This window comes from Myotis davidii, unplaced genomic scaffold, assembly GCF_000327345.1.
Source record: "Myotis davidii unplaced genomic scaffold, ASM32734v1 scaffold281, whole genome shotgun sequence".
Lineage (NCBI taxonomy): Eukaryota > Metazoa > Chordata > Mammalia > Chiroptera > Vespertilionidae > Myotis > Myotis davidii.
In genome coordinates, this window is record NW_006293784.1 from 698,517 (window position 1) to 714,722 (window position 16,206).

Below are 16,206 nucleotides of genomic sequence, written 5' to 3' on the forward strand. Positions count from 1 at the left end.
CCGTTAAATTATACATTATGCTCTAGTTCCAGTGAGTTCCAGAGTATGGTCAGACCGTGACGTGGTGTGGAGCAAGGGGTCTGAAGCAAGACTGCCTGTAGTTGAATCTTGGCTCCTCCTCTTACAAGCTGCATGAACTTAGTCACGTTACTTGACCTGTCTGGGTATCTGTTTAATGATACCTTTCACATAGGGTTGTTTTGAAGATTACATTTTTAAAACACATATAAAACTCTTAGAACAATACCTGGCATATAGTAAGTACTCAGTGTTATTATCACCATGTCTGTTTTTTAAGTAGCAGTGAATGATCTTGTTTTCTGGTTAGTTTACACTGTGAGAGGGAGTATATGGTACAGGATTGTTGCCATCTTTATTACATGCTTCTATCCCTGTAGGTCCAACTATAATTCTACCCCAGTCTCCTTCCTCCCTGACCCCCATTTTCTTCCACATTGCCTAATAGTGTATATTTTTTAGTTTGCTTTTTCTGACTGTCCTTTTCTAGCTATATCTTATGTATCTCCTATAGCTGTGGCCTGGTCAGTAGAGAAATTAAAGAGAATTTCTCTTTCACACTTGATGCCATACCTTTATACAACTTGACAGTTGTTGTAATAAAGATGTGCAAAGGTGAATGCTAACACAAAGGAAGGACACCTAACTCTCATAGTCAGAGAGAGGAGGAGGGTATGATAATGAATATGGTGGTGGTAGGGTGGTTGGGAAGAAGTCATAGTAATGCACATGGAGGAGAGAATGTTTGTCATAAGCTGTACATAAGACCCTAGCCACCAAGAGTGTGGGGGGGACAAACTTTTTCAGAAGAGGGTACGGCTTGTAATGTAAAATGAACCAGAATGGACACTTCAGGAGCTACATGTTGCTGAGGGTGATAGAGCATAGACAGCACCAGGAGGAGTTGCCTGATTAGGCAAACAGGTACCAGGTCCTGATGGCTTTCCCTGTCACAGTAGAAAGTGAGTCCTTAATCCTATATCATTAAAGATTTTAGATCAGGGAAGGACATGATTAGAGTGATGTGATTTTAAAGAACACCAGGCTGCTCACCTGTATAGTGTGATCTGTGAATTAAAGGAAGTGAGACTAGAGGGACAATGACCAATGGAAAGGCTATTCCTTGTCACACAAGTAAGAAAAAAATGAAGTCCTGATGAAGGCATGGCCTTAGAAATGGGAAAGAAAGGAAATTTGTGAGAGATTTAAAAGGTAGATATGGTCTGGCTGGTGTGGCTCAGTGGTTGAGCATTGACCCATGAACCAAGAGGTCCTTGGTCAGGGCATATGCCAGGGTTGCAGGCTCGATCCCCAGTAGGAGGCATGCAGGAGCATCTGATTGATGTCTCTCTATCATAGATTCTTCTATCTATCCCTCTCCCTTCCTCTCTCTCTAAAATAAATAAAAACATTTTATAAAAGGTATATATGTATTGAGCACATGGGCACTCTGGTGGTAAGACCCTCTGGACTTGATAATCAGCTGTATGTGGCAGAGAACAGAGGAGCTGAGGCTCAGCTCCAGGTCTGAGGGTATGAGTAGATAATGATGTCATTAAGAAGAGTAGGAGATGGAGAATTGATTCAGGAGAGGAGAAGGCTTCCCTATGAGACCTATCACCTTTGAGCACCTATGGGACTTAGAAATGGAATGGAATGCAACTGAAGGAAATTAGCTTCTGTATCAGGAACACAGAGAATTTTGTGCTAAGAAGTGAACCTGTGATTCTTCCATCTATAGAAGTCAGTTGAAACATTGATATGCATTAAATCAACCAAGAAAGGGCTGAGGGTAAATCATAAGGAGATCCTAACATAATAGAAGGATGGAGAAGCATAGCCCTAGAAGATGATTTTGAAAGAAATGCCAGTTGGGGAGTTGGCTAAGACCCAGGAGAAAGTGGTGGCATAAGAGCTATGTCAGAGAGTTTACAAAATATTCTGTAATATTAAGTGGTGTTGGACATGGCTATAGAAAATGTGCTTTTCTATTAAGTGGAGTCCAGAGCAGGTGCCCCTCTCGGTGGACTGCCTCCTTTTGGAAAAAGCTGCCTACATCAGAGATCAGGAGAGAGTGTCCTTCCATCTTTGAGGCCTAGGCCTAGGAGGCCCTCATATTTCACATTCCTGTGAGAGTTGTCACTAGTTTGAATAGGGGAAAAAATTCTTTCTTTTTAGAGAAAAGAATTTAGGTAGAAATGACTTTTTTTCTGCAGTGTTTAAACAGAGGTACCATGTTTTCTTTTAAGGATTTTAATTGTTAACTAGAGAACAACAGCAACAGTTTTTTTTTGTTTTTTGTTTTTTTTTCCCCCCCATTTAACCATGAGTTTTCCATGCATTTTGGCTATGGGTTTCATTAGAGCAGAAGCAAAGCATGTTTATCTTAATGTCCCCAGGGCCCAACCTGGACTCTTGGCTTATAGAAAGTATCAACAAATACGTATTTTTGTCTTTCTTGTTTATGGTTACATAATTTCAATTTTTAGGGCTTCCAGGTTCTTTTGAATCTTCTACCTATCAACATCTCATGTCATTGAATTATGCCAACTCATCTTCTGAGGTTTACTAATGCTACTCTTTTGATCTGCCTAAAGTTTAATATCTTTTCTCTCCCCAAGTGTGCAAGTGAAATGAGAACTTATCTTAAGGCTTTATTTATGCCACAACATCGGAGAGTGGAAGTTGAAATAGAGCCAGGCTTAAGGACATCAGGGTTGAAACAAAAAACTGCCAGGTTACTTCTGCGGCTCTTTCACTTCCATAAGGGCTTCTATTTCTGCTTCTCTTCGTTTTCTTTCTTTTTCTTTCAAGTCTTTATTTAGAAAAATGTTAATTATGTAGAATATAGTATAACCAAATGCCTTTTTAACCTTTTTACCTTAACTGTCAAGAACTTTACGATGCCATAATTTAGAGTCTTATTAATGTAACATTGGTTCCACTACCCTAACCAATTCCTCCGTGTTGGTCAGAAATAAGCTCAGAGTAAGTTTAGGAAGATTCCTTGCATTCCTTCTGGGAGACAGAATTAGCACTACGATGTCATGAGACTTGGAGGTGGTGGTCAGACGAGAGGCTTCCTGGATGACTGCTCTATCTTCCATCTTCGTAGCAGGGATGCATTTATCCTATCTTCCCAGGTGGCTTATTATAGGCTTCCAAAACACACACACAAAATAACAACCAACAAAACAAAACACACACACACACACACACACACACACACACACACACACACACACACACCCCAACTATGGGACCTATTGAATGAAGAAAACCTATGCTATATTTCCATTTAGATAATGTTATATTTGGAATTTTAAGCTTCTCAACAAAATATGATTTTGCTGCTGTTCCCTTTTGATATTCTTTTCTATGACTATTGTTGGAGGATGATAAGATTTGGTAGGTTATGTACCTATTCAAGGTTAATTCTTCACTTTCTCAGAGCTCTATAAATTTAGTGCTTATTATGACTGTGGTGGGAAGTAGGGGAACCAGCAATAACATTTGCCTGTTCTCCCCGTATGCACAGAAGTATTTCCTGTGTGCTTGCCTGTGAGATCAGGATTCTTTTTTCAGACATTTTGCTGTTCATAGCTATTATAAAGTGAGAAATAAAAATAAATCTTCTAGGGGAAAAGTTTTATAAATGAAGAAGTAAAATGTCTGAACTCATCACCCTATTTTTATACTCTGTGTATATTGCATTTGAACATGATTCTCCTTTGTTTTTATTCTGTGCTATTTAAACTGCACTTATGAAAAGAAATTTGGTATTTCTTAGCTAATGAAATGATTGACAAATAACTTATTTTTGAGTAGGAAGGAATCAGCATTTAAAAACCTTATAATTTCAGCTTTTTTGTTGATGTAAATAAAGTCAGAGCTATATTATGCTTTTGTTCTTATTATAGAAGTGGTTGATGATCAAGTTCATGAAGGTGAGCCATTGTACTGTTTTATTTTTTGAAAGCGTGTCTCATTTCTTTTCAGGGAATCAGCAGTCTCTTCAGTTCTTTAAAAGTGGTGCGTCTCTTGCGACTGGGCCGGGTTGCTAGAAAATTGGACCATTACCTGGAGTACGGAGCAGCAGTCCTCGTGCTCCTGGTATGTGTGTTTGGACTAGTTGCTCACTGGCTGGCCTGCATATGGTACAGCATTGGGGACTACGAGGTCATCGATGAAGCCACGAACACCATCCAAATAGACAGTTGGCTCTACCAGCTGGCCTTGAGCATTGGGACTCCATATCGATACAATAGCAGTGCAGGGATATGGGAAGGAGGACCCAGCAAGGATTCACTGTACGTGTCCTCTCTCTACTTTACCATGACAAGCCTTACAACCATAGGATTTGGAAACATAGCTCCTACCACAGATGTGGAGAAGATGTTTTCAGTGGCCATGATGATGGTTGGCTGTAAGTATCTTGTTTTCTTTAAACCATTTTTCTTCTTTACAAACAATTGTTGTTGGCAGTTGTCCAGGCTCTAAGTTCTGTCAGGATTAAAATGAAACTGCTTTGTTTTCAGAAAGGTGTTTAATCCATATTATTTGCATTGGTTTGCTTTTTATTCATCTTTAGAAAATAAAAAAAATGCAAAATAATATGTTTTACTTTTTAGAATATATTAGCCCATTTAAAACAGTGTGGACAGAGTGATACAAACACTGACACGGAAACTGCTATTTTATCCTGTTCAGTAGCAAAGCTCATTCCAAGGGAGACCAGCATCCAGACAGGCAGCATCTGGCGCATCCCACAGGTTTCGTTGGCAATGCATTAAATTCCAGAAAAGCAGACAGGAGCTGTTGTGGGATACATTGTTTAGAAAAAAGTTTATCTAGTAATAGAATTGCTGAATTAAAGTTGAATTCTGGATACAATTAAGACTAGTAAGAAAGGTTTATAAATGTAATTTCCATTACAAACATTCTAGGTTGGATATATGCTTATTTGAGAGAATGCAAGGATTAGTAAATATAAACCTATTCAGCAATGACAAGAGTAGCTAGGATTTAGCATGCGTACTGAATGCATTGAGAGTGTTCTTGGGAGTAGAATGTTCTCTAAAGCAGCCAAAGACCATGCATTCTACACGCAGAGAGATCGGATGATGTCAGGTCAGATCACTAAGGAAATACATACCCAAGAAGCTGTTGTTAAAGAAGATCTTAGGGAGTAGTCACCACTATTCACACCTTCAAACTGACTTAGGTGATTTGTCCAAATCTATTTCTGATACCTAAAGTAACCTTAAGATCATTGTACTGGAATTTTGATTAGTGTTATTAGCAGCAGGTAAGCCTTTGGATCCTGGTCATTGGTTTTTTGTCTAAGGCATCCTTTCTTAAGGTTTCACATTGCAGGGTTTTATATTTCGACTCTGATGGGAAAGATGTTAGAATCCAGGAGTGACAGCTGGCCTGTGAAGGCTCAATATATTGGGTTTAAGCAAAGTAGTTTTCAGAGTTCCCAACGTCTGAGCTATTGGAGCACCTAGGCTAGTAGCTGTTTAGCTTCTGTCCCTCTACCTCATTTGTACAGGTAAGGAAACAAGAACTCATGGGTTCTATTTGCTGGTTAAAGGTAACAGAGGGAGAGTGAGAATTCCAAGTGTTGTTTGCTCCAAAGGTTTTTAGGAGAAAAAAAAATGTTCTTACATACAAAGAGATCCTGATGATTAATTAAACTGTTGCTTACATACCAAAATGGTAAGATGTATTGGAAAAAAGGTGCTTTATAAATTCAGAAGACAACATTTTGTCAAATGTAGGATTTATTGCTATACTAATTTTAATATTTAATTAATTTTGCATTACACATGAGCATAATTTTATTTTTTAAAAATTTATTTCAAGTAATTATATATTCACTGGAAGTTGCAAAGATAGTACAGAGAGGGCTTTTGTGTTCTCCACCTGGTTTCCTCCAGTAGTTACACCTTATAAATCTCTAGCACAAGACCCACACTGACATTGGTGCAAGGGGTGTGTATAGTTCTGTGGTGATCTATCACGCGGGTAAATTCCTGTCACCACCACAGAAAACAAGATACAGAATAGTTCCATCACCACAAATATGTCCCTCATGTAACTGATCTATAGTCACACCCACCCCTTCCCCCAAGCATGCCTAACCCTTCATATCTATACTTTTTTAAAAAAATTTGGGAATGTCATATACATGGAATCATACAAAATGTGACCTTTTGAAATTGGCTTTTTCCACTTAGCATAATCTCCTGGAGATCCATCTAAGTTGTTGAGTACATCAATAGCTCGTTCCTTGATATATCTGAGTAGTATTTCATGGTTTGGATATACTGCTGTTCAACTGTTCATCTATTTAGGGCCATTTTGGTTGTTTCCAGTTTGGGGCTATTACGAATAAAGCTGCTATGAACATTCACGTATAGCTTTCTGTTTAGACATAAGCTCTCAGTGCTCTGGGATAAATACCCAGGAATGTGATTGCTGGGACATATGGTAAGTGTATATTTAGTGTTTCTTTTAAGAAGTTGGCAAACTATTTTGCAGAGTGGATATACTAGCATAGTTACATGTTTTCACAAAAGAATAATAGGAGAATAAAATCTATGGAGAGTTCAAGGGCACCATTATCATTTTGTTTCTCAGGCCCCAAACCTGGAAATTATCCTAGATACCTGTTTTTATCATGTGTTTCATCTAATCATAACAAGCTCTGCTGGTGTTACCTTCAGAATACATTTGAATCTTTCCATTTCCAAACCTGACGCCCAAGACCAAGTCACCACCATCACTGGCCTGCACGTTTGCAGTCATCTCCTATGTGTTCCTTCTGTTTCTACTGTTGTCTCACATCTCTACCCACAGTGGCCCCCTTAAGTAAATGAGATCACACCATTTAAGTAAATGAGATCACATCCTCTGCTCAAATCCCTCCTGTGTTTTTCAGTGCACATAAAGTAAAATTCAGATTTTCTATGCCTGCTATCAAAGCCTTAATGGTCTGACCCCTTGTCTGCCTCACCCACTTCACTTTCTCCCCTTGTTCATTTACTCCCTCCGTGTGAGCCATCTTGATGTCTCTACACAGCAAGCTGAGTCCTGTCTCACGGTCTTTGTGTTTGGTTTCCCCACTGCTTATAACACCCCTGCCCTGTGTTATGTCCTGCATTCATGCAGACCTATACTCAGATTTCCTCTTCAGAAATTCCTGCCAATGCTGCCCTATTAGAAAAACCACCCTGACGCCAACCACCTTTGTTCTCTGCCCCTTTTCCTTTTTCTTCTTCATTGTATGAACCAAGTCCTGAAACCCCATTGACTCTGTTTTTCTTTTCCATCAGTATGTAAGCTCCATGAGAGCAGTTGTTTACACCCAACTTGTAAACAGTTTTTAATATCATGCTCAATCTATACTTGTATAAATGAATGAAGTTGGAGATGTCCCTGATGGTCATAGTGAGTTCTCCTGTCCTTAAGTCCACTCCAGTTAGGTCTCTGACAAAGATACATGCCAGAAAAATGCAGTTTTTGAATTTTGGCCCCGATTCCTTTGTGGAAGCCTTGGTGAGCTCATCTGAAAGTCTGCCTTTGGGAATGCAGTGGTCCCTTTAGCTGGATTTTGCCCCACCCTATCTCTCGGTAGGCCTAGTCAGTAGGAGCTAGTCAGTAGAAGCACCAACAAGTCCTTCACCACTTTTTACTGTTTACCTCCAGAATCTACCTATATTGGAAATTTTCACATAGATTCAGTTGAGTTTTCAAAATTTCATTTGATTCAGAATTGGTCCCATTCCTTCTTGACTTCATGTGTGGCCAATTATATTGCTATATGTACATTTTCTTCTTCTCTTTTCCTTCATTTCCTATCTTGATTTTATGATGAAGACCTAGTCTTAAAGTTAGGCCTTTTACTGAGTTTTTGCTATATCCTTTCAGCATCTGAGTGGTTGTTTTCTGTTTAGAAACCAATTTCTGACATCTTTTGCCTGTTGATTTAGGTTTTCTTTTTATGTCTCTGAATAAATTTCAATTGCTATAGCCAGAGTGTTCCTAGGAGAGGCCTTTTAATTTCCTTTTTTGACCTGGGTCGTTAGTAATTTTATGGCATGTTTCCTTTGCAACAACCTAAGAAGATAATAGAAAACTGTCAAGACCTGTGCAGTGTTATAGTAACTTCCACAGTTCCAAAATTTATTAGATACACACGCACAAAACATCAACCAAATTGGCAGTTGTAGCTGTTTGCAATCTTAGTTTAATTTTTTCCCCTACAATAACGCCAAGGAAAATAGACAAAACAAACCACCAGTGTTCCCAGAACCACCCAGAACCAGTATGTGTTATCAGCCGTAGACGTAGCCAGGGATTTAGTGGTAGTAGTGTGTTGTGTTGTGTGTGCGTGTGTGTGTGTGTGTGTGTGTGTGTGTGTGTGTGCAGGAAGCTGCATTATTTGCCCGTATTGCTGTCCCTGTGACTTTAGCTTGCTCTCTTGAGAGAGAGGGAAGGGGGAAAGTGAAGGAGAAAGAAAACAGAAAGGCTGGTGCTTTTGGTTGTGCTAGGATTCTAGTCAATCCATGCTGGCTGTTTGAGAAGCACCACTTGTAACCTTATAACTGAGAAAAATGTTTTATCAGAAGATTGTTGGAGCTAAGAATCACTTTCATTGAGGAAAATAATCACTACTTGTAAATGATAGCCTCTTTTTCTGAAGTAAGTCACCTGAAAATTTCGTGCCTTCCAGCAATATTTAGAAATTTCAACGGCAGCACTTTCAGTTCCTGGGTCCCTTCTGACAAATCTTCAAGTAAAATTTATGACCGTGGCCTCCCTTTAATTCTGGTCCCCTGGTGTCTCCTTTTGATCCCTTCTGTGTCAGCAAGATCACAACATATTTTCCTTCCTTGCTACCGAGGACTTTTTTTTTAGACTAAATCCTTTGTTCCTACATTTGCTCAAGGTGGAGAATCCTCCTGCTCAGATTCCAGAACTGGAAGGTTGTTTGGATCTTCTCAGAATATGTCTACCACGATGGATTTCCTACCTCAAATTTATGTGTTTTCAATTTCAGCATGCTCTGTGCCTCGGCTGTACTGCGCGGCTCTGGTAGCAGCCATTGCCATTCCTGGATAGTCACCGCCCCCATTTCTCTCTATCTGCCCATTCATGAATGAACCTGACTACTCTGCTGATGGTCACGAAATTCACTACCAAAGGGCTTTTCTGAAAGAGGATATTTTTGCAGTTTATTCTGCAGCACTTGCGGGAAATAAGCATTTTTTTTTTTTTTTTTAGATCAAGATGTGGGTAATCTCTTCGGTAATTTGCGCAGTAAACACTTAAGATGCCTTTCTGCAATGTTTTTAAATCCATTTCATTTATATAATCTCATTATTGAGCTTCTAATATTTTTTTTTCTAAAGATTAGCACACTGACTGATTTTACTTCTGTTTAGAAAGCGCCTTATTTTACTTCTGTTTAGAAAACAAATCTGATGATTTGTTTTGGTGTCTATAAAAGAAAGGAATGGGAGTGTGGAACTTTTTGATATGATTATCCTTTTGTCTTAATATATTTGATGAATCTTCTAAAGATTTATTAAGAAAATAATGCTTACTTAGTTCCTTCTTCATTACTAACTAATTACATAATTGTATTTTAGTTTAATCCAACCATTATAAAGAACTATATTTTTGCATCTTTTATTACAGTTTAATAAAAAAGAAACATAAATAAAAAATAGAAGTTATGAATAGCTTTTGGCCATAATAATTTGTGTTCAACTGTAAATTTCTCTCTCTAAATATACATATATTTTCTTCTGCTATATATAATTTATTTGTTTTATTTTTACACACTATTAAATAAATTAATAAACATGTAAACAGCATATTTCAAAAGACTAGGTTAGACTTTGGGTATTTATAGGGTGGGGGGAAAGTAGGTTTACATGTTGTTTGTATGGAAAGTACTGCAATAAGTAAGTAATAAGAACAACAAACTCTGTTTCATGTATTCACAACTGTAAACCTACTTCTGCCCCACTCTGTGTTTTACTTAAAAGCATTTTTACTCTTTCATTCGTTGCCTGCTTAGTTGTTAACCTTCGGCAGCGGGACTAACATGGGATTGGATAATCAGAACCTGTCCTGCTAGGATGCCATTCAAACTAAGTCTTTAAAAGTAAAACGAAACAAAACCAGGAGCTATAAATACAAAATTGCCGAGGTTACATTGGTAGACAGGACACCCAGTCATAATAATGCTAATTGCAGTTTTAAAATTGGATGTAATTGATGATTGCTTGGGCAGTGTGAGAACTTTCTGTAAATGACTGGTACAGTGTATACTGCAGGAGCAAATGTTTAGTACATTTAGAAGTATAGCAGGGCCATCTGCCAGTGGGATGTGTATGAAGGGAAATTTGAATCTCCACGTAGGTGGTTAAGTGCTGCCGGGGAGCACTTAGTTACACACTGGCCACTCAGCATCATGCGGAGGAGACTCATGCCATGCATCGCATCATATTCTCCAGTTGATGAGCTCATTTAGCATCCTCTGTGGAGTTCAGATGAAAGCCAAGCTGAGATAATGGGCATTTCCCTTACCCTTTTCCATAGGAAGAGGAAATAAAGAGAAGCTAGTGAGACCCAGAGAGTGGGAGAATCTATATATATGAAAAGCTAAGTGACCAACCATATGTCCGTCTGACCGACTGACCAACCAGCCAGTATATATGACACGCACTGGCAATTTAAAAATAAATGTTGACTGGTGCATTTGTGATACATATAAAGCTCTCACTGGCGCCAATTGCACGTGATCAACCGGCTGGTACATATGATGCGCACTGGCAATTGATCAAAACCTCGATAGCAGTTTTAATTTAGGAATGGATATTATTGAAATCCCTGTGAAATGATTTGTAAAGGATCTATTATTGAAGCTACCTTTGGAAATAGTGTATCTATAATATTAAAAATATATCTGAACATACGATTCTTTGTCCTAAAAATTAGCACATTCATAAATTGAAGAAATTTTGGATATACTCAATGGAGATTTTTCACACCTGTTTGAGTGATGATTCCATCGATTCAACGGTTGATGCCAAAAAGGAAAAATTTCCCATCAAATTTCTTAATAATATCACTCCTTCGGGAATGCCATGTCATAAATTAAAATTGAAAGTAGGTGTATTAGAAAACTGTGGTACATCTACACAATGGAATACTATGCTGCTATAAAAAAGAAGGAACTCTTACCATTTGCAACAGCATAAGTAGGTGTAATCATTATGCTACTGAAAAATCTTAATAGTAAATGGGGTCTTTGTAATGGTACTAGATTTATTATCAAAATATTGAGACCTAACATAATCGAAGCTGAAGTATTAACAGGATCTGTGGAAAGAGAGGTTGTTTTGATTCCAAGAATTGATTAGTCCCCATTTGACACTGGCTTCCCATTTAAATTAATTTGAAGACAGTTTCTCGTGATGCCAGCATTTGCAATGACTATTAATACATCACAAAGAAAATCTCTAGAAAGAGTAGGAATAGTCCTGCCTGAACCCATTATTGGACATGGTCAATAATACGTTGCTTTCTCTGGCATTTGAAGAGCATGTGATATCAAGTTAAAGTTGTAAATACTTCATCACAAGGAAAATTAGTCAAGCACTCTGAAAGTTTTTTTACTCTTAATGTGGTATACAGGGAGATATTTTAATAAGTTTAATCAATTTATCAGTCATTGTTTTTATCAATGTTGTTTTTATATCATGCCTTTGTTGTTGTTATGTCGTGTTTATTGGTTAATCAATTTATAAATCATTGTTTTTATCAATGTTGTTTTTATATCATGTCTTTATTTTTATATCATGTTATTGTTTGTTAATCAATTAATATATTATTTTCATATACATTTTCCTAATTTTCTTTCATCTCTTGCACTTCTATTATAGGAAAAAGGGTAAATAGCTATATTAAAGTATTTTGCATTTTAATTTTATAATACTATATTATATATCAGCCGTGGGCAAACTATGGCCCGCGGGCCGGATCCGGCCCGTTTGAAATGAATAAAACTAAAAAAAAAAAAAAAGACTGTACCCTTTTATGTAATGATGTTTACTTTGAATTTATATTAGTTCACACAAACACTCTCCATCCATGCTTTTGTTCCGGCCCTCCGGTCCAGTTTAAGAACCCATTGTGGCCCTCGAGTCAAAAAGTTTGCCCACCCCTGTTATATATACTATTTTGACATAATTTTTTTGAAGTAATGTAATTACTGCATGAATCTTTTTTCTAATTAATCTCCTTTCAATGCGTGAATTCATGCACTAGATCACTAGTATAAAATAAGTGGAGGACAAAGGCCTGTGTGACCTTGGATAGTCTTTGAGTCTCTCTAAGTTTTATTTTTTTAAATTGTGAAATATAGGAGTTAAAATAAATGTCTTTTAAGGCCCCCTTAAGTGTTAACATTCTACATATCCAAGCTTCTGTTAGTGAACTTCTGCCACTGTCCATAGAGTTGGGCTGGTGGTGTTGGAGATGAGGTTAACATGGAAAAGAAAGTATGTGTCATTTAAAGGCTTTAGGGCTTTTCACGTGGATTGCATACCTTGATTTATGGACAGTAAGGTATCTTTTATGGAATATGTTCAGTAAAGAGTTAAGAAGGGAGACTGTCAGGGGATATTACAGAGAAAAGATAGGTTTTGAAAAGAAGTGTTTTTTCATACAGAAATTAGGAAGCTAGGAAGACTGAAAGGCATTTGCCTCAAGGCAGAGAAAGGGGGCTGGGGAGAGTGGGTGCACCATGCCAGTGGGGACTGTGAACGCTGTTTGGCCCAGATGGATATCCAGGTGGGTTTAAAAGTGAGTTGTTACCCTTTTCCAATTCTAAAATAATTCCTCTGCAGATTTTAGTATGAGACTCAGATACAATATCAAGTTATATGTTCACTTTTCCTTTCCCTTGCCATTGTGGTGTAGGTAGGAAATGGAGTGTGAACATGCCAATTTTCATTTCTGGTTTTAGTTTTAGCCAGATGGAGAGTGCTTTAAGCTTAATGTTTATTTTGGAAACTGGGTCAATTCTTTGTGCCTACTTTACCCCTGCTTGTAAAAAAAGATTTTTCCTTTTTCCCCCTTGTTTTTTAATGAGCTGAGTATACTGTGAGGAAAACATTTTTGTGGAGCCCAAAGTACAGGGCTATAGAAACCTTTTTCATGGTTTCGTAGTTTCAGGTATGTAGTCCAATAGTTAAAATTAGACCAAGAGATGTGCATTTTAACTCCTGTTTCTTATTCAAAGCAGTACTTGCATCTTTTTCAGGAATGTTCGTTTGTACTCATGTTTCTTTTTATGCCTAGACAAATTTTCACAAAGGCCTCTCAGATTCTGTTAAGGTTGAGTTTTCCCCAAACAACAAAAAGAAATTTTCTCAGTGGCCTATTAAGTAACCTGGTCTCTTTGCTTGGTCTCTGGAACTACCTGTGTCTCTGTATCACTCAAAACTATTTAATTCATTCAGCATTGTCTCAAGTGTTCTAATAGGTATTGGTATTAGGGAAACAAACTAGATAGTTCCTGGCCCTCAATAAGTTAGTGGTAAGTGAGTGTCTGACAAGGAAATCATGGAATCCTCTCTTTTTCTCCCATTTTCTCCATCCCCATCCCATCTCTCTTTATACTGTAAGCCAGTGGTCGGCAAACTCATTAGTCAACAAAGCCAAATATCAATAGTACAACAATTGAAATTTCTTTTGAGAGCCAAATTTTTTATAAACTTAAACTATATAGGTAGGTACATTGTTATTAACTTAATTAGGGTACTCCTAAGGCTTAGGACAAGCCACACTCAAGGGGCTAAAGAGCCGCATGTCGCTCGCGGGCTGCAGTTTGCTGACCACGGCTGTAAGCTAAGATATATTCTTATTGATTTCAGAGAGGAAGGGAGAGGGAGAGAAAGATAGAAACATTAATGATGAGAAAGGATCATTGGCTGGCTGCTTCCTGCACACCCCACACTAGGAATTGAGCCTGCAACCCAGGCATGTGCCCTGACCAGGAGTCGAACTGGTGGTCTCTTGGTTCTTGGCTCAGTGCTCAATGCTGAGCTATACTGGCTGGGCTCCTCTTCTTCATTGTATATTTAGCATAAAGCATTGTGCCTAATTGATAAGTTATGTTCATTAAACATATATAGAATGAATGAATGAATGAGTGGAAGTTCACCTAGCTCAACCTGAGGAATATAGGAAGATTGTAAGAGGAAGCGACTTAAGCTCTGACTACAAACGAAAGAGGTAAATGATGCAGAACTTAGGTACTTTCCAGGTAAAGAGATACATGTAAAGGAACAAAAATGAAATGATTTGGCCTTTTTGTGGGACCCTTTGGCTTGAGGGGAATGTAGAAGTGTATGGGGAGGAAGGAAGAAAGCAGGATGTTAAAGGCCTGCATGGCTTGATAAAGAGTTTGTCTTTTATCCTAAAGGTTATGGGATATATAAGAATTTTATTCTACAGTGTGAGAGATGGATCAGAGGAGATAAAGGCTATGGGCCAATAAATCAGTTAGAAGGCAGTTATCCAAGAAGATATAAACTAAAATGGTAGGAATATGGAAAAGGGTGTAGTTTTATATTTGGCAATATATTTTTTCTCCTGAAGGCCAGATATGAACTCTCTTAAGGTTTTGTGGAGTCTAAGGTCTCCATTACAACTACTTACCTCTGCTGTAGTGGTGCTAAAGCAGCCATAGACATAAATGAATGAGCATGGTGTGTTCCAATAAAACTTTAAACAGGGCTGGCTAGTTTTGGCCGATTAGCCATAGTTTCCCACTATTTAGCATAGACAACATGGTTTGTGAAAGGACAGTGGATTTTAGAGTCAGACAAACCTAGGTTCATTGTTTTCAATACTTATTATGAATTTACATTTATTATCTAAACCATCATCTGGAAAATGAAGATAATAATCCCTACATTGCAGAATTATTTGGAGTACTCAAAAAGATATTGCATGGAAAGTTCCTGAAATATTTTTCACATTGTTATTGGTGATTGGATGAAGGTGTTGGATATGGTAGAAGGAAGAGTTCCAAGGACTTATAGATTTCTGGCTAATTCAGCTCAGTGGATAACAAAATTCTTTTTTTGAGCTAGAAATGAAGGAGCAGATATTACTAGGGGGAAAGGGTAGTTCTTTTTTTGGACATGTTGAGTGTGAGGGCCTGTGGGTCATTTGGTTGGAGATCTCCGTATGTTCGGCATTTACATGTGTGGTTGGGGTTCCAGAGATGTGAGCCATGGAAAGATCTCTTTAGAAGTCACAGTGTAGAGAAAGTAACTGATGTCAAAAGAGTACAGGATAGAGTCAGAATGAAGCTGGCCAAGTGTGGACACTTGAGGAAGGAGAGACCCAAAGAGGTTAAGAAAAGAAGCCAGAGAGGAAAAAGAAAGCATGCTGACAACGGATGAGAGAACTTCAAGAAGGAAGGGGGAACAGCAAGACCAATTGGACAGTGAGTCAGGAGAGATCTGGCTGGCATTGGGTGGTCCTTCTTGACCTTCAATGAGTAGTTTCATTGAATAGTTGAAGGGGGTTTGACTTTCTGGAATCTAAAACTTTATTTTTCTATGTGAGGGAAAATAATTTTATCAGTAACCATTAAGCTAGTGTAGGTAGATTTTGTTTATACAGTATTTTTTTTTTTACTGCAAATTTGCTTTTATTCTGAATCAACTTTCAAGTTCAATAAAATATATTTACATTAGATTATATTTCACTTTCTTTTTTAAAAAAATATATATTTAATTCTTTATTGTTTAAAGTCTTAGATAAGTCTCCTTTTCCCCTCATTGACCTCTCCCTGGCTGCCCCCACCCCCCAGCACATGCCCATACCCCCCTACTGTCTTTGTTCATTGGTTATGCTCATATGCATGCATGCAAGTCCTTTGATTGATCTCTCCCCCTTACCCCCACTCTCCCCTACCTTCCCTCTGAGGGTTGACGGTCTGATCAATGCTTCTCTGTCTCTGGATCTGTTTTTGTTTATCAGTTTATGTTGTTCCTTATATTCCACAAATGAGTGAGATCATGTGATATTTATCTTTCTCTGACTGCCTTATTTTGCTTAGCATAATTTTCTCCAGGTCTATCCATGCTG

At 38.0% G+C, this 16,206-nt stretch overlaps 1 protein-coding gene across 1 annotated transcript in view; it reads left to right on the plus strand.

Annotated features, from left to right (window-relative positions):
• The window catches only part of KCNH5 (potassium voltage-gated channel subfamily H member 5), a 278,882-nt gene that overhangs the window by 67,893 nt on the left and 194,783 nt on the right, over nucleotides 1-16,206 (plus strand). The window contains exon 7 of the mRNA XM_006767638.2: nucleotides 4,018-4,444. Within this exon, the coding sequence (XP_006767701.1) occupies nucleotides 4,018-4,444 (427 nt within the window). The remainder of the gene's footprint in view (nucleotides 1-4,017; nucleotides 4,445-16,206) is intronic.